The following is a 22,753-nucleotide window of genomic DNA, read 5'->3' on the forward strand; positions in this document are numbered from 1 at the left end:
AAGTGCTCTCATCCCTCCCTTGAATAACCCAGAGAATACTGCCCTAGGAAAAACCCTGGAATAATGGAGCCAAAAGTAGGGTAGAGCAGTCTTTTAGCTAGGGAAGCTAGGAAGGCCCCTTCTGTGGGGGTGGAAGAAGAACAGTGAAAGAAGGGAGGCATCCCAGCAAACACTGCATCAGCAGACCCACAGAAGTTCCTGAGTCACAGTGGGGTGGAGGTGGCAAACAGCAATACCAGGACCCCAGACATGCCTACACACAGCCAGGAAAATAGGGAGACACTGGAACAGACAGATGATGGAGGCCACCCGTGCTATAGCACTGTGCTAGGAGAAGAGGAGACTCCCAGCAGCCAGACCACCCCTCCCCACAGCTCACACTGTGATCTTCAGTGTAACATCGGGGAAACAGAGAAAGACTTCACTGATCTTGACCTTCGCACACACCAGCCAACTCCAGCTCAGCACCAGGTGAGCTGCAGCATTTTATAGCCTGTAGCTGATAAAACCAGAGGGCCCAGCACAGAAAGCCAATAACCAAGCCCATAGCTACAAACACAAGAAGCTTGGGACAGAGCCCCCTGTGACACAGAAGGAGAGATCCACTTTAAAAGCCAGGAAAAAGGCAACCACAATGAATAAGCAAACTAGAAAAGTTAAAAAAAAGACCATATAATTGTATTATGGAGACAGAGAAGATCAAAATACAAATTCAGAAGAGCACAGCATTGACACTATACCTGCAACTGAAACCTCAAAAGGGAATATGCTCTGGTCTCAAGCCCAAAAAGTATTCCTGGAAGAGACCAAGGAGGATTTTAAAGGCCAAATTAGAGAGGTTAAAGAAAAATGACAGACTCTAACAGGAGAAAACAATTCCTGGAAAAGTAAAATTGGCCAAATGGAAAGGGAGATGCATCAGCTATTTGAAAAAAAAGGTTAAAAATTAGAATTGGGCAAGTAGAAGCTAGTGACTCTATGAGGCATCAAGAATCAGTCAAACAAAATCTAAAGAATGAAAAATATAAAAGACATAAAATATCTCACTGGAAAAATAATTGACCTGGAAAATAGATCTAGGAGATATAATCTAAGAATTATTGCTCTCCTGGAAAGCCATGATGAAAAAAAGAGCCTGGATAGTAGCTTCCAAAAATTTATTTGAGGAAAACTTCCCCAACATCTTAGAATGAGAGGGTAAAATTGTCATCAAAAGAATCCACTGATTGCCTCCTGACAGAAATCCCAAATTGAAAACTCCAAGGAATATTGTAGCAAAATTCCAGAATTATCAGGTTAATGAGAAAATAATGCAAGCAAGCAGCCAGAAAGAAAAAAAAATTCAAATAACACGGAACTACAGTCAGGATCACACAGGACCTTGAAGCTTCTATGTTAAAAAATCAGAGGAAATGGAATATGGTATTCTGAAAGCCAAAGGAGCTTGGACTGCAACTGAGGATCAAGTATCCAGCAAAACTGAGCATAATGTTTCAGCCAAGGAGATAGACACTCAATGAAATAAGGGAATTTCAGACCTTCCTGATGAAAAGGGCAGAGCTTAATGGAAAATTTGATCTTCAAAAACAAGACTAAAGATAGGCATAAAAAGGTAAACAGGGAAAAAGAAAAAAAAACTTGTTATTCAACAAGAGCAAATTGTTTACATCCATATGTGGGAGAATGACATTTGTTAATCTTGAGATGGGTATAGTTATCACTACATCTAAAACGGATATGCATAGACAGGGAGTGTAGGTATGAATTAACTGAAGTGATGCTAAAAAAGCTAATTAAGTAATGTAAAGGGATTGTAGTGGGAGAAGAAAGGAGGAGGCAGAGAAGTGTACATTACATCAAATGAAGAAGTACAAAAATATATTATAGTAGAGGGAAAGAAGTGAGGGAGAAGAGCAGTGTTTGAGCTTTACACTCATTGGATTTCAGTCAAGGAGAGAATAATATCCTCTGCTAAATACAGAAATCAAATCTGTCCTACAGGCCGTAGGAGGGGAAAGGTGAAGGAAAAGGGGTGTGAGTAGAAAGGAAGGAAGAAGTAGTAAGAGAAAGGGTAAGATAAAGGAGAGTGCTGACAGAGAGGGGATATTGGGGAAGGTGGTGGTTAAAAACAAAACTCTTTTGAGGAGGGGAAGGGAGAAATAAAAGTATGAACAAGGGGAAAATAGGATGAAGAAAAAGACACAGAGTTATCAAAACTATGAATGGGAATGGGATGAAGTATCCCATAAAATGGAGACAGATAGCAGAAGTGATTAAAAACCAAAATCCTAAATATGTTGTTTAGAAGAAACACATTTGAAACAGGGGGATACACGCAGGGTAAAGGTAAAAGGCTGGAGTAGAATATATTATGCTTCAGTGGAAGTAAAATAAAGGAGAAGTAGTGATCCTAATTTCAGGCAAAGCAAAAGCCAAGATAGATCTAGTTAAAAGAGATAAGGAAGGGCACTATATCCTGCTAAAAGGCACCATATAAATTGAAGTAATATCATTACTTAGCATCTCAGCACCAAGCATCCAAATTCTTAGCAGAGAAATTAAGGGAGTTACAGGAAGAAATAGACAGCAAAACTACGCTAATGGGGGAATTCAACATCTCCCTCTCTGAACTTGATAAATCTAACCTCAAAATAAACAATAAAAAGTTAAGGAAGTGAATAGAATTTTAGAAAAGCTAGATATAATAGACCTCTGGAGAAAACTTTATGGAGATAAAAAGGAATATACCTTTTTCTCAGCAGTACATGGGACATACATAAAAACTGACCATGTACTAGGGCATAAAAACCTCTCAGTCCAGTACAGAAAGGCAGAAATAGTCAATTCATCCTTTTCAGATCATGATGCAATAAAATCATTTGTAATAAAGGACCATGGAAAGATAGACCAGAAATTAGTTGGAAACTAAATAATCTAATCCTAAGGAATGAGTGGGTCACACAATAAATCTTAGAAACAATCAATGACTTCACTCAAGAGAATGGCAATAATGAGACTACATGCAAGAATTTATGGGATGCAACAAAAGTGGTTCTTAGGGGAAGTTTTATATCTCTGAATGCGTACATGAATAAAATAGAAAGGAACAGGTCAATGAATTTGGCATGCAACTGAAAAAGCTAGATAAAAAAAAACAAATCGTAAGTCCCCATTTAAATACCAAATTAGAAATACTGAAAACCAAAGGAGAGATTAATAAAATTGAAATCAAGAAAACTATTGAACTAATAAATAAGACTAAGAGCTGGTTTTATCTAAAAAAAACTCAATAAAATTGATAAACCTTTGGTCTATTTGATTAAGAAAAAGAAAGGAGACAATGAAATAACCAGTATCAAAATTGCAAAGGGAGAATTCATCTTCAATGAAGAGGAAACAAAAACAATAATTAGATATTATTTTCCCCAATTGTGTGCCCACAAATTTGAAAATCTTGGGAAATGCATGAATATTTACAAAAATATAAATTGTCCAGATTAAAACAAGAGAAAGCAAAGTGTCTAAATAACCCCATCTCAGAATTCGAAATTGAAGAAGTCATCCATGAACTCCCTAGGAAAAAATCTCCAAGGCCAGATGGATTTACCAATAAATTTTATCAAATATTTAAAGAACAATTAATTTCCATACTTTATGGATGTTTTTTGGGAAAATAGGCAAGGAAGGAGTCCTACCAAACTGTTTTTATGATGCAATTATGGTACTAATACCTAAACCAGGAAGAGTAAAAACAGAAAAAGAAAATTACAGACCAATTTCCCTAATGAATATATAGGCAAAAATTTTAAATATTAGCAAAACATTCTAGCAACTTATCATGCCAATAATACACTATGAGCAGGTAGAATTTATTCCAGGAATGAAAGGTTGGTTCAGTATTAGGAAAACTATCACCATAATTGATCATATCAACAACGAAGCTAGCAGAAACTGTATGATTATCTCAATAGATGCAGAAAAAACTTTTGACAAAATACAACACCCACTCCTATTAAAAATATTAGAAAGCATAGGAATAAATGAAGTCTTCCTTAAAATGAAAGGAGCACCTCCAATAAACCATCACATTTGTAATGTGGATAAGTTAGATGCATTTCCAATAAGACAGGGCTGAAACAAGGATGTCCATTATCACCCCTATTATTCAGTTTATTACTAGAAATATTAGCTTTAGCAATAAGAGAAAAGAAAGAAAGTGAAGGAATTAGAATAGCAAAGAAGAAACTAAGTTATCACTCTTTGCAGATGATATGATGATGTACTTAGAGAATCCTAGAAAATCAAGTGAAAAACTACTTGAAATAATAAAAAAAAAACTTTAGCAAAGTTGCAGGATGAAAAATAAACCCACATAAATCCTAGCATTCCCATATATTACTAATAAAGCCTGACACCAAGAAATAGAAAGAGAAACTCCATTTAAAGTTATTGTCGACACTGTAAAGTATGTGGGAGTCTGCCTGCCAAGACAAACACAGGATTTATATGAACACAATTACAAAACACTTTTCTCTCAAATGAAGTCAGATCTAAATAAATGGGAAAAAAAAAACATCAGTTGCTCATGATTAGGCCAAGCTAATATAACAAAAGTTATAATTTTACCTAAATTAATTTACTTATTTAGTGTCATACCAATAAAATTACCAAAAATTCTTTGATAGAGCTAGATAAAATAATAAAATTCATCTGGAAGAACAAAATGTAAAGATTATCAAGGAAATTAATGAAAAGAAATGCTAGGGAGTGTGGCCTAGGCATATCAGATATTAAACTGCATTATAAAGGAGAAATCATGAAAACTACTTGGTACTGACTAAGAAACAGAGTGGTGGATCAGTGGCATAGGTTAGCTATACAAGACACAGTAGTCAATGACTATACTAATTTACTCTTTCATAAACCCAAAGCATCCAGCTTCTGGGTTAAGAATTCACTATTTCACAAAAACTGCTGGGAAAACTGGAAAATAGTATGGCAGAAACTGGGCATACACCAGAATCTTACATGGTATACCAAAATAAATTCAAAATGAGTTCACAATTTAGATATAAAAACTAATACTATAAGCAATCTGAGAGAGCAAGGAATAGTTTATCTGTCAGGTTTACGAAGAAGGGAAGGATTTATGACCAAGCAAGACATAGAAATTGTTATGAATTGCAAAATGGATGATTCTGATTACATTAAATTGAAAAGTTTTTGTACAAAGACAATGCAACCGGGATTAGGAGTGAAGCAGAAAAGTGGGAAAGAATTTTTACAACCAGTGTTTCTGATAAAAGCCTCAGCCCTAAAATATACAGGAATATGAGTCAAATTTATAAGAATACATGTCATTCTGCAACTGATAAATGGTTAAAGGATATGAACAGCCAGTTTTCAGAGGAAGAAATTAAAGATATTTATAGTCACATGAAAAAATCCTCTACATCACTATTGATTATCCCCACAGGTACCACATCTCTCCTGTCACATTGGCTAAAATAAGAAAATAGGAAAATGATAAATGCTTCAGACGATGTGGGAAAATATGAACACTGTTACATTGTTGATGGTGGTGTGAACTGATCCAACCATTCTGGAGAGCATTTTGGAACTATTGGACAAAAGGCTATAAGAATATGCACATCCTCTGACCCAGCAATACCACTTCTAGGGATATATACCCCAAAATATCATGCGATTCAGAAAAGGACCTGTATGCACAACAATATTTATAGCAGCTTTTTTGTGGTAGCAAAGAACTGGAAATCAAGGGGGCACCCATCAATTGGGGAATGGCTAAACAAGTTGTGCTATATGAATTTAATAGAATGCTATGGTGCCTTAAGAAATGAGGAGCAGACAGATTTCGTAATAACCTGCAAAGACTTATATGATCTGATGCTGAATGAGGGGAGCAGAACCAGGAGAACATCATACACAATCAGAGACACATAGTATCTGTGAAGAGTAACTTTGACGGACTTGGCTCCTGTCAGCAATGTAAGGTTCTAAGACAGATCCAAAGGACTCATGATGGGAAAAGCTGTCCATATCCAAAGAAAGAACTAGGGAATTTGAATGCAGATCAAGGCAAACTATTTGCTCTCTCTCTGTTTTTCCTCTTTTTTTGCTTTTGTTTCTACTTTCTTGTGGTTCCTTCTATTGATTGTAATTTTTCTTTACAACTTGACTATTGTGAAAATAAGTTTAATGTGAAGGTATATGTAGAACCTATGTCAGACTGCATGCCCTGTTGGGGGAAGAGGGGAGAGGAGAGGGAGGGGGAGAATATTTGGAACTCAAAAACTTGTTGAACTGAGTGTTGTAAACTAAAAATAAAAAAAATAAATTAAAAAATGGTAGTTGTAAGTTTCTCAAAGTATAATATGGTGGGTAATTTTGGGTACTATTCTAAAAAAAGCCAAAATTGTATTGACCTTAAGAAACTGTGATGTAATACTGGCTCATATTAATTTAGGTTTGTGATTAATTAAATCCTTTTCATCGAAAAATGAATTTCTACTAATTCAAGGAAGCATCTATTTATTCAATGTATTTTTTAGAACAGGGCTTTATCACTGTTGAGTTTAATAGAATTTTTTTTCCTTTTGGCTGGTTTGTTTGAGCTTGGAATTCCAGATTACTAAGATAATTTTGCATCTTCATGCTCTCATGAATTTTGTTATTTATAAATTCCAACGTATCATCACTTGAAAATGCAACAAGCTTGTTAAGTCATTAAAACTTTTAAACATGACAAATTCACATACAGACCTTTGTGATTCTTCACCAATTACCTCCTTCTAGGTAGAAATGACTTATGATTACTCTTTTAATATTATTGTTCAGTCAGTCACTGACCTGTCTTCCAGATCATGTTTCATCATCACCTTACAAAGTGTTTAATAAATGGTATTGGTTGATTATAGAGCTTTATCTCTCCAGATAACAAAGACTTAAAGTCCATACAATTTTATGTAACAGTGGCGACTAATTCATCTAATCCCTGCAACATATAACTTGAATACTACATAAAGAAAACAGAGTCTCACAGAACCACAAATTTAGAACTGAAAGGGAGCTTAAATGTCATCTCACCTAACCTGATCGTTTTATATATGAGAAACTAAGGCCAGTTAAATGATTTGTACCATTTCATAAAAGTATTAGATAACAGAGTTGGGATTTGAACCCAGGTCTTCTGATTTAAAATCCAGGATACTTTTCAATGTATCATGTTATCAGCCAAGAAGAGAGATATTACGTAGAACAAATATAGGTTCCTGAGAAAAATCCATTTTCCTTGATTTCTTCAGGGATATGTTTTTTGGTTAGTTTTGTGTTAAAGTATGTCCTGAAAATTTTTGCTTTGCCTCCTTTTCTATATTTATTACTATTAATCAAAAATATTTAATTAGCATTATAATACAATTATAATAAACTATCCAGAAATATTATTTATTATACTATATTATAATCATACATTATACTATATTAATTATTATAAAATAGCTAACATAGAGCAGTTTAAGGTTTGCAAATACTTTATATCATTTTCTCTATATTATCTCATTTTATCTTCACAACAACCCTGAGACATAAGTATAATTATTACTACCATTTTACACATGAGGAAAGTGAAATGGATGGAAGTTAATTGACTTAGTCAAATAGCTAGTAAGTGTCTGAAACAAGATTTCAGTACATGTCTTTTTACATGATTCTACACTGACACCGACACAATTACATGCATTTAATTTAGTCAACACATTTTTTCAGGCCCTATTATTTGAAATGAACTACGTTAGGGAGATATGAAGAAAATTAGAGATAGACTTGGTCCTGCACTCAAGGAAACTATAATCTGTATAGTTTTCTTCAATAAAATTTTGAAAATTAATCATGTTCTGAATAGCATTCTTCAGGGGAAAACAAAATTCATACCCCAATTCTTGCTGCTTCTTTTGTGCTTTTCTCCCTTCATAACAGGAAAAAATTTCTACTCACATCTATCAAATCATCATCCTTTCAAGGAATTCTTTGATTCCACTTTGTATTCTCAAGTCATGTGGATATTAAATATGATTTGTGAATGACATTTACTTTATCACCTTAGTGAGTTAGATATTTCTTTCTAAATGTTATGGATGTAGTTGATAATCACGGTGATATTCCAAATACGGAGAAACATTAAAATCAAGAATTCACTCTGAAAAGCATGTTTTCATCTGAGTGACTCATTGAAAATACAAGTAGCATTTATGAAGAAGAGATATACAGCCATATCAAAGACAGTGGCACAAAGCAAATGGGAATTCTTACTGCTTCTTTCTGGCCTCTGTAATGCTTTGATTTTCTTGTTCTGTCTTCCACTTTCATGAAGTGCCTTGAACCAGTCACGCAGTCTGTTTGCCACCTCTCTGAATTCCAAATCACCACACTCTGTAGAAGCAACAGGACATAAACAGGAATCTTGGATGATTATTTAGCACAAAGGCAATGCTTCTCTCCAAAATAGTCTCATAAATTTAAAGACAACAAAACCTAGAGATGAGTCTTAATGGTGTGATCAGATTGATTTGTACATCTAATGCTTCATAATATGCATCATGAGCAAGCATGTACATTTCTGAATATAAATTACATTATTAATAGTTTAGAAAGAGCATTATTAGGACTAAAAATAACAACCAAAGCAACCTAATCAAGGGTATACCTGGGGGAAAAAATTAACAAAATTAATTCCATGTGATAAAACTCTATCTAACTATCCCTCTATTAAAATTAGAGATCATCAAACTCTTAGTGACCCATGTAAAGAAGTCATTTGGGGAAAGAATGAAGCGATTGTTCATACTACTCTATAGAGTTGTCTTCCAGATCAGTTTTCTATGACAAATATTTTATGCCTAAACAGTTTATATAAGAGCTGCTTAGTACATTATCTTTTCAAGAAAAAAAACACAGTATATTACTTGACTATAGGAAGGAACTAATGAAGAAAAAGAGGGACATCAATAAAATATTATTATCAGCTACAAAAAGAAAAAAAAGCTAATATATGGATGTTAAGTTGTTTTAGTATATTTCAAACATTCTATGAATGAAAAAGGAATTTAGAGGCTATTGGGGGAAAGAACTATGGTTGTATGCATTGAAGAACATGACATTCTCAGTAATAGGTTGTCCAAATCTAATGTTCTGAAAACCTATTGGATTCACAGATTTGTTGCAGTTATGCCACTTGCTCAAAACACTTTCCTCAAGAAGAAACAAGGGCATTTTGGGTTTAGTGATCATAAGGCATAGAGAAAGATGGAATGATAAAAGATTATATTAAGATAAAAATATCAGTGTTTATGAACATAGAATTGGAACACTTTTGGATGATAGCAAGGTCAAGAGTGTGACTATACATAGCTGAGGAGAAGTGAAAGAGTAGTTTATAGTAAATGAACAGAATCAACTAAGTTAACCAAGGGAGAATCAATATTATGCTACAGTACCCTTGTGTAAAGGCTAGAGCTGAGGCGGAAAGAATATGAGCCAGGTACTAAACTTATTGAAGAAGGAGAAAGAATATCCTGCAGGTCACAGATAATAGCCAACAGAAACTGGACTGGGTGATAAATGTTAATGGTATAGATATCAAAAGAAGAATATAAATTTATTTATTTAAATATTTATTTGTTTATTTAAATATATTTATTCATTTATTTATTTCAACAATCACTTCCACAAGATTATGATTTCCAAGTCTTCTTTCCCATCTCTCCCCTCCCCCCAAACCAAGACAGCATGTAAATTGATATAGGTTCAACATATACATACATATTAGACCTATTGTTGTTGATATGTGTTTGCTTCTACCTTATGCTTCCAATGCAAGTCACATTCTCTCCCACAATCCCCACATTCTAGAAAAAGGCAAAGATGAGATCAAAACATGAGAAAGGTCAAGAAAGACTGAATTGGTCTCACATCTACATATCCTAATGATTCTGTCACCCTGAATCTGTTAGCCTATCATATTTAGTTACATTTTGTCCTATAAGCAAACCATTAGTGGGTATACCCACATTCTATGGAGCGGTGTCTCTTAGTGATAGTTAAGGTCCATAATTTCATTAAATTAATTGTGTTGAATTCAACAAATTGATTAAAGTCTCCTTGATCAACCTCTCTTTAAACCTAATGTTTCAGTTTTATACAGCTGTGTTTAAGGGAAACTGTGCTATCTACCATAAGAGAATTTTTTGTAACTACTAAATCAGTAAATTTATCAAAAATTTGTATTCCTTTTTTGCCTCTAAGGTTATACATTCTAAAGAAAAATAGAGCATATGCTTTCAATATCATTTCCTTGACTGCTTAATTACTTCAATTACTTTCGGTGAAAGGAATGATCAGCATCTCAAATGAAGATGATTTAAAACATTATGATGACAAACTGCAATTTTGGTTGTTTCTCTACAATCAAACCAGTTCCAAAGTAAGTGTTCTCTCCTAAGCACCATACTATCTATACTTACAACGTTAGTAAATTAAAACACACTGTGCAGATCCATCTCTTGAACCCACTGAATTAAAATGAGATAATTTATACATACTAAACAAGAAAGGTACTTTCACTTTCTGTATTTAGAGAATCCGGAAGTCCCTCCAAATAGCAGCACAAATTCATTTAGTTTCTTTTCTACCCCAATCAAGAAATCCCATCAACAAGTGGGTGACTGTGCTAGATGCTGAAGATACAAAATCAAAACAAATATTTGTCCTTTGATTCCAAAAGTTTATATTCTAGTGGGGAGATATAGCTATGCATTTACAGAGATAAGTAAATACAAGATAATTTTAAAATGGAGAAAGTGTGAATATAATGCTGACATGAATACTTATCATAAAACTCAAATTTCTTTGCTTATTTATTCTTGATAGATCTATAGTAACACACTTATAAAGTCCTTAATGCATCAGAAGACTGCCAAGTCCTCTTTAATTTACATAATTAAGGCAATTATACCCATTAAATTGAATCAAACACCATTTTAGTGGTTTGAGCTATATTTAAGCTTCCAGTTTTTCACTGACAAAAATGCCGGTTGACAGAACAAAAAAGAAATATGTTTAAAATCCCAACATTCAAATAAATGAAATTGTATCACATGTAAATGCAATGGTTAATAATAATTAAAGCCTATTTTCCTCTAAATAATTTTTAGCTAGATGATAAAACTCCAGTTTCTCGGAATTCACAGTCATTCTTAAATTCTGTGCTTTCTTCCTGAAATTTCTCCCACTGAATAAGCCATTCCCTCTCAGGAATTCAGCCCCATTTAGGTGACACATTAATTCTTCCAGGTCAATTTAAATAGGTTCATTAAATTTATTTATTAAGTACCATTATGTGCCACATAGTGTGCTAGGTACTTAGGGAACAAATATGAAAACAATAAATTGTCTGCTCTGAAGGGTTTACATTCTACTAGGGGGGTACAAAATGTAGATACATAAGGAAATACTTTGAGAAGGAACAGAATGCTAACAACTGGAGGAAAGCATTCACATAGGAAGTATGGCACCTGGGGTGAGCACTGTTGGAAGCTAGGGATTTTAAGAAATGGATGAAAGAAGGGATTTTCAGGTTACAAAGTTAAGATGTAGTAACTTAATTCAATAGTATTTCACTATCCAATTAGTAATATTAAATGGTATGATATGAATAAATATTGTTAGTCTCATTTATACATGCCAGCAGGATGAGGTTGTGTGTTTTATATATTAGTTGTGGGGAACAAAGGCCATGAAAGAAGAGAGGTAGGCAAAGATAAAGGCATAGAAAAATATATAGATGATCTTTTGTCTGTAAGCACTGCTTTCCTTTTGCTCATTGGGTGCTATATCAATGGCATGTATTCCCTACACTCCCAGTTCCCATATCTGTCTTTTAAAGTCTTCAAGGCCCAATTCAATTGCTATCTGTTCTATTAAAAAAAGATAGTGAATAAACCTGAATGACTAGAATAATGTATATGGAAGAGAGTAGTGCAGATTAAAACTGAGGGGGGGGGAAGCTAATAGGCTGTAGATAACTATGAATTCTAAATGAAGGATTTTGGATTTTATTTTCTAAACAACAAGGATGTTTTGCAGAGATCTGTGTTTAAGGAAGTTTATTCTGATTGTGGTATGAACATAATGATCTGAGACTCTAGCGAAGGTTAACTTTGGAATGCTTATTGGAACATGAGTGCAAGGTGCCCCAAAAGCAGCTGGTGGTGTAGGACTGGAGCTCAGGGGAGTGCTTAGAGATAGATAATTGAACTCATGGGAGCCAGTGAGATTGCCAAAAGAGATGGGGAAAAGAGAAAAGGGTCCAGGACAGATACTTTGGATACACTCATGGTTAGTGGGCATGGCCTGGATGATCCAGGACAGGAGAATAAGAAGGAGTAGTCAGACAGGCAGGAGGAATGTCAGGACAGAGAAGTGTCATGAAAACCTAGATGGGACAGAATATTCAGGAAAAGAAAGTAATTGCCATTATCAAAGATTGCAGAGTGGTCAAAAAGATGAAAATTGAGAAAACATCATTAGGTTTCACAATTAAGAGGTGAATTATATGTTTGACAATGACAATTTTTGTGGAAAGATGGAGTTGGAAGTCATATTGCAGACAGTTTAGAAATGAGGGAAAGGAAAAAAAAAATTGATTGATCATGTGTAGAGAGCTTTCTTAAAGAATTTGTCCAGCATAGGGAAAAGAAATATTGGACAACATGTAATGAAAGTAGTTGGATTACTTGAGGGTATTTTTAATGATGGGGGGACTTGGGTGTGATTGTAAGCAGCAAGAAAGGACATAGGAGATGAGGAGGCATTTATAATTAGAGAGAGTAGAGACGATACAGCAGAAAATCTATGGGAGAAGATGGGGCCAAGCATGTATGTAGAGAGGTTTCCTTGGCAAGGAGAAGGGACACCTCTTCATTAGGGACAGGAGTGAAGAAGGGGATTGTGAAGAAAGATGTTTGTATGACCTGAGATGAGGAGGAGAGCAAAATAGGGGACTTTCTAAAAATAGCTTCATTTTGTTTTCTTTAATTTTCCTTTCTTTCCTTTCATTTTTTTGGGGGGAGGTAACATATGAATAAAGATCATTAGGTTATATGATTGGGGGAGTGAGATAATAAATCATGCAGGAAGGGGTAAAAGGATTGCCTTGAGAACCTACTCGAGATTATGAAACATAAATTCATGGTGAACACAATCATCATGATATCCATTTAGCTCTAGGTCCATTTAGCAGAATGTGAATATGAGTGAAGGAGGATGGTGAGAATAATTCAGGCTTTGGTTTCCATAGGGAGTGATCAGGAAAAAGACAAGGGGGGAAGGTATTTGGAAGTAGAGTATAGAGTAGTGTTTAGCTGGTTCACTAACAGGTCAAGATAGAGAAGAGAGCAGAGTAGAGAAGAGTACAGGGATGAGGAAAGAACTGAATGGTGAAAGAACTGGAGGTAACAATGAGGATGAGAAACAAGTTTAGCGATCATAAGGCATAGAGAAAGATGGAATGATAAAAGATTATATTAAGATAAAAATATCAGTGTTTATGAACATAGAATTGGAACACTTTTGGATGATAGCAAGGTCAAGAGTGTGACTATACATAGCTGAGGAGAAGTGAAAGAGTAGTTTATAGTAAATGAACAGAATCAACTAAGTTAACCAAGGGAGAATCAATATTATGCTACAGTACCCTTGTGTAAAGGCTAGAGCTGAGGCGGAAAGAATATGAGCCAGGTACTAAACTTATTGAAGAAGGAGAAAGAATATCCTGCAGGTCACAGATAATAGCCAACAGAAACTGGACTGGGTGATAAATGTTAATGGTATAGATATCAAAAGAAGAATATAAATTTATTTATTTATTTAAATATTTATTTGTTTATTTAAATATATTTATTCATTTATTTATTTCAACAATCACTTCCACAAGATTATGATTTCCAAGTCTTCTTTCCCATCTCTCCCCTCCCCCCAAACCAAGACAGCATGTAAATTGATATAGGTTCAACATATACATACATATTAAACCTATTTTCACATTAGTCATGTTGTAAAGAAGGTTTAGAACCAATGGGAGAAATAATGAGAAAGAAGAAACAGAGAGAGAGAGAGAGAGAGACAGAGAGACAGAGAGAGAGACAGAGACAGAGACAGAGACAGACAGAGGCAGAGAGAGAGAGAGGTGGGGGCAGCAAATAGCATATTTCTATCTCCATCCAGACTCCATAGTTCTTTTTGTGGATGTGGACAGCATTTTCCAGCATGAGTCTTTAGATCCTTGCACTGCTAGGCAGAAATAAGTCTATAAAAAGTTGTAGTCATTGCATAATGTGGCTGTTACTGTGCGCACTGTTCTCCCGATTCTGATCACTCCACTCATCACCAGCTCATTTAAGTCTTCCCAGGTTTTTCTGAAGTCCACCTGCTCATCATTTCTTAGAGTACAATACTATTCCATTACATTCATATACCACAACCTATTCAGCCATTCTCCAGCTGATGGGCATCCTCTCAATTTCCAATTCGTGGCCAACACGCAGAGAGCTGCTATAAATATTGTTGTACATGTGGGTGCTTTTCCAATTTTTATGACCTTTTGGATATAGGCTTAGAAGTGATATTGATGGGTCAAAGTGCATGCACAGTTTGATTGACATTTGGTAATAGTTCCACATTTCTCTCTAAAATGGCTCAATCAGTTCGCAACTTCACCAAAAATGCATTAGTGTTCCAATTTTCACATATCTTCTCCAGCACTTACCATTTTCCTGTGTTGTCATGTTAGCCAATCTGATAGGTGTGGTGTGGTACCTCAGAGTTGTTTTGATTTGGATTTCTCCAATTAATAGTGATTTAGAGCATTTTTTTTCATATGACTATAGATAGCTTTGATTTCTTCCTCTGAAAACTGCCTTTTCATTATCTTTTGAACATTTATCAATTGGGGAATGACTTGCATTCTTATAAATTTGACTCAGTGCTCTCTATATATTAGAATTATGGCCTTTATCACCACACCGTTTATAAAAATTCTTTCCCAGGTTTGTATTTCTTTCCTAATCTTAGTTGCATTGGCTTTGTTTATGCAAAAACTTTTCAATTCAAAGTAATCAAAATTATCCATTTTGATTTTCATAATACTTTTGGTGATAAATTCTTCCATTCTCCATCAATTTTACAGTAAATTATTCCTTGCTTATAATATCAGCCTTTATATATAAATTGTGTACCCATTTTGACTTTATTTTGGTATATGGTGCAAAATGTTGGTCTATGCCTAGTTTCTGTTACATTATTTTCCAGTTTTCTCAGCAGTTTTTGTCAAATAGTGAATTCTTTTAAAATGTTTTTATATTTTTATTTTTTCTTTCCACTTTTTAATGTTTTTCCTCTTAATTATTTTATTATTTAACATTTTAGTTTTCAACATTGATTTTCACAAGATTTTGAGTTACAAATTTTCTCCCCATTTTTACTCTCCCCCCTCCAAGATGCCATATATTCTGAATGCCCTATTCCCCAGTCAGTCCTCCCTTCTGTCACCCCCTTTCCCCTTACTTTCTTTTGGGGCAGGATAAATTTCTATGCCCCATTCCCTATGTATCTTATTTCTCAGTTGCTTGCAAAAGCAAAAATGTTTTTTGAGCAACTGCTTTTAAAACTTTGAGCTCCAAATTCTCTCCCCTCTTCCCTTCCCATCCACCCTCCCTAAGAAAGCAAGCAATTCAGCTTAAGCCACACATGTATAATTATGCAAAACAATTTCACAATAATCATGTTGTGACAGACTAACTATATTTCCCTCCATCCTATCCTGACCCTTTATTAATTTTTTTCCCTTGACCCTGTTCCTTTTCGAAAGTGTTTGCTTTTGATTACCTCCTCCCTCTATCTGCCCTCCCTTCTATCATCCCCCCCTTTTTTATCCCTTTCCCCCCTACTTTCCTGTGGGGTAAGACACCCAATTGCATGTATGTTATTCTCTCCTCAGGTCAAACCTGATGAGAGCAAGATTCAGTCATTCCTCTTCACCTGCCCCCTCTTCCCTTCCAACGAACTGCTTTTTCTTGCCACTTTCATGTGAGATAATTTACCCCATTCTATCTCTTCCTTTCTCCCTCTCTCAATATATTCCTCTCTCATCCCTTAATTTTATTTTATTATTTTAGATATTGCTCCTTCATATTTAACTCACCCTGTGCCGTGTGTCTATATATATGTATATTCCCTTCAAGTACCCTAAAACTGAGAAAGGTCTCATGGATTACACGTATCATCTTTCCATGTAGGAATGTAAACAAAACAGTTCAACTTTAGTAATCTCTTTCTTGTTTACCTTTTCATGCTTCTCTTGATTCTTGCATTTGAAAGTCAAATTTTCCATTCAGCTCTGGTCTTTTTGCTGAGAAAGCTTGAAAGTCCTCTATTTTATTGAAAACCCATATTTTGCCTTGGAGCATGATACTCAGTTTTGCTGGGTAGGTGATTCTTGGTTTTAATCCTAGCTCTACTGACCTCCGGAATATCGTATTCCAAGCCCTTCAATCCCTTAATGTAGAAGCTCCTAGATCTTGTCTTATCCTAATTGTGTTTCCACAATATTCAAATTGTTTCTTTCTGGCTGCTTGCAGTATTTTCTCCTTGACCTGGGAGCTCTGGAATTTGGCGACAATATTCTTAGGAGTTTTCTTTTTGGGATCTTTTTGAGGAGGCGATCTGTGGATTCTTTCAATTTCTATTTTACCCTCTGGCTCTAGAATGTCAGGGCAGTTCTCCTTGATAATTTCTTGAAAGATGATATCTAGGCTCTTTTTTTGATCATGGCTTTCAGGTAGTCCAATAATTTTTGAATTATCTCTCCTGGATCTATTCTTCGGGTCAGTGGATTTTCCAATGAGATAGTTCACATTGTCTTCCATTTTTTTATTCCTTTGTTTCTGTTTTATAATATCTTGATTTCTAATAAATTCACTAGCTTCCACTTGCTCCAATCTGATTTTAAGGTGGTATTTTCTTCATTGGTCTTTTGGACCTCCTTTTCCACTTGGCTAATTCTACCTTTCAAGGCATTTTTCTCCTCATTGGCTTTTTGGAGCTCTTTTGCCATTTGAGTTAGTCTATTTTTGAAGGTGTTATTTTCTTCAGTATTTTTTGGGTCTCCTTTAACAAGTCGTTGAATTGTTTTTCATGGTTTTCTCCCATAACTCTCATTTCTCTTCCCAGTTTTTCCTCTACTTCTCTTACTTGTTTTTCCAAAACCTTTGTGACCTCTTCCATGGCCTGAGACCAATTCATATTTGTCTTGGAGGCTTTTGATGTAGGCTTTTTGACTTTGTCAACTTCTGGCTGTATGTTTTGATCTTCTTTGTCACAAAAAAAGATTTTAGAGTCTGAGTCTGAGTCTGTGTCCTTTTTTTGCTGCCTGGCCATGTTCCCAGGCAACTACTTGACCTTTGAGCTTTTGTCAGGGTATAACTGCTTCTGGAGGAGAGAATACTTTGTCCCAAGTTTTATGGGATACCCTGCTATTTTCAGAGCTACTTCTACTCCACCGTCACCACAAGCTCTGCCACAGCAGTACTCCTCCTCCCCCAAGAACTGCCAACCAGGATTGTGATCCAGATCCAAGCAGGGCAAATTTGCTCAAGTTGTTTATTATTTAAAATATTTTTTATTTACTTTTATCTAGGATTCTTTAAGTATATCATCATATCATTTGCAAGGAGTGATAGCATTATTTCTTCTTTGCCTATTCTAATTCTTTCAATTCCTTTTTCTTCTCTTATTGCTAAAGCTAATGTTTTTAATAGCATTTTGTATTACAGTGGTGATGGTGGATATTCTTGTTTCATCCCCACATATATCTGTATCACCACCATATATATCTATAGATACACACATCTATCTATCTATCTGTCTGTCTGTCTGTCTGTCTGTCTATCTATCTATATATCTATCTATCTATCTGCAAATTATTGTGTAGGTATTCCCAAGGGCACAGCGGAAAAGGCAGGCAGATCCATAGTGGGACAGTGACTTTCATAATTATTTTTATAACTTCTAAGTATGCTTTATACATAGCAAGAGCTAAACAAATGGCTGTTCAGAATAACTAATTGATGATTAAGAAGAGCTGGGTTTTGATTTCCTTATTATATCACATTCCTTTTCCATATGAAGTCTGAATGAATGTGACCCAATACTTGGGGTCCAGCCACTGTAATTACTGGGATGTTTTGGCATAACTTTGGTACCAGCACATCTTATACTGGTTGTTTGTGTGGGAGATACAGGGTGTGACCAAGAGAGGGAAGAATGTGGTGTCTGAGGTTAAGTTGGTGAATTAAGAAAAAAGCAAGCTGTTGTAGATTCTTAACGGTAAATCTCTGAGTTTCAGTCTTCCTTTTTTACTTCTTCTGAACACTTGCAGTGTTTTTCGGCATTGTCATCATCCCTATCATTTACATAATTCCTTCCGTCTTCCAGGCACTGTATTAAGCACTTCACAAATATATCAATTAATCCTCACAAGAACCTGGGAGGTGAGTGCTATTATTATCCTCATTTTATATTTAAGTAAACTGAGGCAATCAGAGGTAAAGAGATTTGACCAAGGTCACATAGCTAGTAAGTGTTTGAGGCTGGATTTAAACTTAAATTTTCCTATCTCCAGGCCCAGTGCTCTGTCCACTGCACCACCTAGCCATCCTTTAGGAGAACTGGATTTTCCAGGATCTTGAATAATAGTGGAGGAAAACCAGTAGTTATGCCAAGAAGAATTATCAGCACATCTGTCAATGTACCACATCTTCCTTGCTGCTATGAGTCACTGAGCTATCTTCCCCTCTAACTGTAGTAGGAGTCAGTGAATGTATAAAAGCAATAATAGAGGCCAGAAAGTTTTAACTCCATTGAGAAGGTAGCAGGATTGTGATTATTTTTAATGAAATATTGAGAGAAAAGGAAAAGTAATTCATGAGAAAGGGCTGAATTTTCTACTTGCCTTTCTCTCCCATGGAAATCTTGGGGAAAAGAACATATTTGTTGGCATTTATATTACCTATACGTACTTCTACTTGATATTACTCTCCAATTCAACTGGTTTTGTTTGGTTATAGTAGTTAGTCTAAGGAGTTTGTGAAGGGACAAAAGGTCTGAAAGAATGGGGCATTGTAGATCAGTCAATAGTTAATAGAACCTAGTGTATCAGGAAGGCAATTCTGAGATTTCTAGAAACTGCCAAGACTGTTCTATGCCTATTTACACCTGTTTTCACTAGTTTAAATAAAAAAAAAAGGTTTAGCAGCATATTTTCTCTGTCATAGGAGAAATCTGCCCTTATGAAAAATGGAAAGAAAATTATGAACCATCTGCCATTGGACCAGTAGAGTCCACTGAGAACTCCCAAAGTTGTTATAGATACTACTAAATTTTCTCAATATACTAATACTATTGATACCAACATATAAATTTGAAAATCTACATTTTAAAAGATGGTATCTCCTTATTTCCCACCTGGCCACATTCATTTTAGAATTCTTTAACTTCACCACTCTGTCCCCAGTAAATTCATCTTTGGGATATCTCATCTTATAAGACCAGTTAGCCTTATTATTTATCAGTACTGTCTGCCCTTCTATCTGGAGTATAGACCCATACACTCTTCTCTTTAAAGAGAAAATGACTAATATCTCCTCATTTCCCACCTGGCTGCATTCATTTTGGATTTGCTTGGCTTCTCCACCATTTTCTTTCGTATCTTGTCATCCCCCAGTAGATCATAAGCTTTATGAGGGCAGATTTCTTTTTCATAATTTTATCACCAGCACTTAGTGCTGCACGTGGCACATAGTGGGTGCTTAATAAATATTCACTATTGATTACTGACTTAATATTTACTAACTCTTATAACCACCCAGAAAAAGGTGTGGGCTGGCCACAACATCCTTTGGGCTTTGTGGCTCTTCCTAGTTTGTAAAGAAAACAAATTCATGAAAGATTAGCCCCGTAGGGGACTTGGATGGGTGGGTGGGGAGGTTAGGGAGGGATGGTGTGCAGCATTCTTCAAGGACAGCTACAGAGGATTCTGGTAAATGTGAGGAGAGAGTGAGAAAGAGTGTTGGAAAGATCTCAGTCATTAGATGGTGCCAGGAAAATCACAGAAGCTGGTTATTAGGATACTTGCAGAGCCCTGAGGGGTTATCTCTCTATGAAAAACAGAAGAAGTATGCAGCTGTGGAGGGTTTTTTTTGGGGGGGGGGCGGTGCTTGGTCTAGTAGTAGGGATGCTGAGGGAAAACCACATAAGAGGAACAGGCAGTCCCTACTCTGATTCTACCTTGCTTCCACTTAATTCTATGGTTTTTATTTTTTTCATTAGGAAACTAATTCACTAGGTTTTAGATTAATTTTGTAAACACCTGTGGCTGATCTTGCCTTCTTGCTTTCTACAGGAAGATGTGGGAGAATAATGAGAAACAGACACTCCAGAGAAGGGCTGGAAGGCAAATTCCCAGTGCATTATTAGAGAGTTCTATTCCTTAACTGGGGGCATAAGCACATGCCACTTAATAAGCAGAGTATTGCTACAGATCTGAGCCCTATTGAATAAAATTACCTCATAGTTGCAAGCCAAAGTTATGTTGCTATAACACTTATTCCATTTGATCATTTATTCTTACACAGCTAGGAAGAAAAGTGTTCCTAAAGATGTTTTTGGCCAAGATATTCTTTTTGCAAAAGAAGAAATTGAGGTCCAGGGAGGGGAGACCTGAACAAGGTCACAATACTAGTACTTCAGCATGCCAATCAAGAAAGACTGGAAGCTTCACATGGCAGTATTTCCAAAGGAAAATTCTATCAAACCTTTGGTTTTGACATTAGAAGACAGTTTTTAATGTGTGATAAATGTGAGCAGGCTGCTGAAAAACTTCTGCTGTAAACTAAACTAAAATCAATATCCTTTGTAGACACTTTCCATTATGTAATGTATATCAACAAACTTTGAATCTGCAACTCTAATGGTCCAAATTGCATCCCACAGCTACTGAGCTTTATGCAAATGGAACAAAATGGGTTATTTATAGATTTCTCATTAAACTTGGTTCAAATGAGATCCCTCTAGATTCTTCTTCCATTATTTGCAAAACTTTCCTAAACGTAAGGCAGAATGTGAGGCAGATATTATATTAGAACAAAAATATATCACTAGAAACAAAATTATGCATACCCAAGGACTGAAAGTTCCACAGTTCAGAACAAATAACACATTATATAAAAGAGACATAACTGATAACAATAAAACAACATAATGGTGCATTATTATTATGAATGATTTTTGCATCAAATTAAAAATGTGGGTAATTCAATTTTGTATTTCTTGTATTGACTGTATGGTGCATTATTCACATGAAAATACTGCATCATGCTCTTTACAAAAGAATAGGTTGATCTTTCTTTCTGTTGTTCTCCTGGACACTGAATATATGACTTAAGAAGTATTTCAGAAATAATAAACTGACACCTTTGGAGGGATGCAAAATGGGTGCATCAAATTGTATATAGAAATAATATCATTTTCAAATTAATAGAGGAGAACTGTCCAAATATAGGGACAATTTTGATGAATAGTTTTTATAACATTTGAATTACAGGATCACAGATATAGCTCCAGAAGGGACCTCAAAGGTCTTCTGATCCAATGCTGTCACTGAATAGAGAAGGAAACTACAATCTAGATGGGACAAATTGTTTGCCCACCGTCATATAGCTAATACATAACAAGCCCAGGATTGGAATTTTACTTTAAATTCTACCCTATTTCTCCTCAAGACCCTGCTTCTAGATTGTGTTTATAGTCACATCTCACATTTTATTATTTTTTTCTAAAAATTCTTTTAAAGGTCAGAAAATAGTTTATGGTATTCGTTGAGAGATGTCTGATTCTATGTTTCTTAGTCAACAAAAATAGTTTTCTGATTTATTCATTCTTTCAAAATATTTAATTAACACCTCTCTTAGCTACTATGTTTTACAAAGAAGTACAAGAAACAAAAAAAATTAATTTCAGGAAGCCTCCATCAGACACCTATGTGCAAGGCTCATGATGAACCCAGTGACAGCCTTCATGAAACTTAAGATACGGTTGTCAAGGTAACATGCATGCATAATCTGACACTTTGACAAGAGTCAGCACAGTATAATATGGAAAGGGCATTGGATTGGCGTCTAGGAGGCCCTGGATTGGAAGAATGACAGCTGTATCCCCGTATCTTTAAGCAGGACACTTTTCCTTGGGATTCAAGTTTTTCACTTGTAAAATGAGGGGTTGGGCTAAATGACCTCAAAGTTTCCTTCCAGGTCTAAATCTTTGATTCTATAACTTGTAGTTTTCTCACTGTTGGGTACTCCTTCCAATGATGTTGATCTCAAAACCTCCAGTGTTGTGCTAATTTTGTCTGTCTTTTGTGGATGTTTAATAAATTCTCCAAAGAAGATCTGTGCAACATGTTAGAGGCTTTTCTTTGGCTCTTTTGTGACGTCATGGAGGTAGAAGTACTGGTGTATCATTGAGGGTAGAAGGGGTACCCAATAGAAGGGAACTACACCTTATAGGATCATAAATTTAGACCTGGAAGGAAACTTTGAGGTCATTTAGTTTTCACATGGTGTTC

General features: G+C 35.4%; 1 protein-coding gene across 1 annotated transcript in view; it reads right to left on the bottom strand.

Annotated features, from left to right (window-relative positions):
- Positions 1-22,753, bottom strand: part of SPOCK3 (SPARC (osteonectin), cwcv and kazal like domains proteoglycan 3) — a 448,691-nt gene that overhangs the window by 58,736 nt on the left and 367,202 nt on the right. The window contains exon 7 of the mRNA XM_036763292.1: positions 8,332-8,451. Within this exon, the coding sequence (XP_036619187.1) occupies positions 8,332-8,451 (120 nt within the window). The remainder of the gene's footprint in view (positions 1-8,331; positions 8,452-22,753) is intronic.

Source organism: Trichosurus vulpecula, chromosome 6 (assembly GCF_011100635.1).
Source record: "Trichosurus vulpecula isolate mTriVul1 chromosome 6, mTriVul1.pri, whole genome shotgun sequence".
Classification (NCBI taxonomy): domain Eukaryota; kingdom Metazoa; phylum Chordata; class Mammalia; order Diprotodontia; family Phalangeridae; genus Trichosurus; species Trichosurus vulpecula.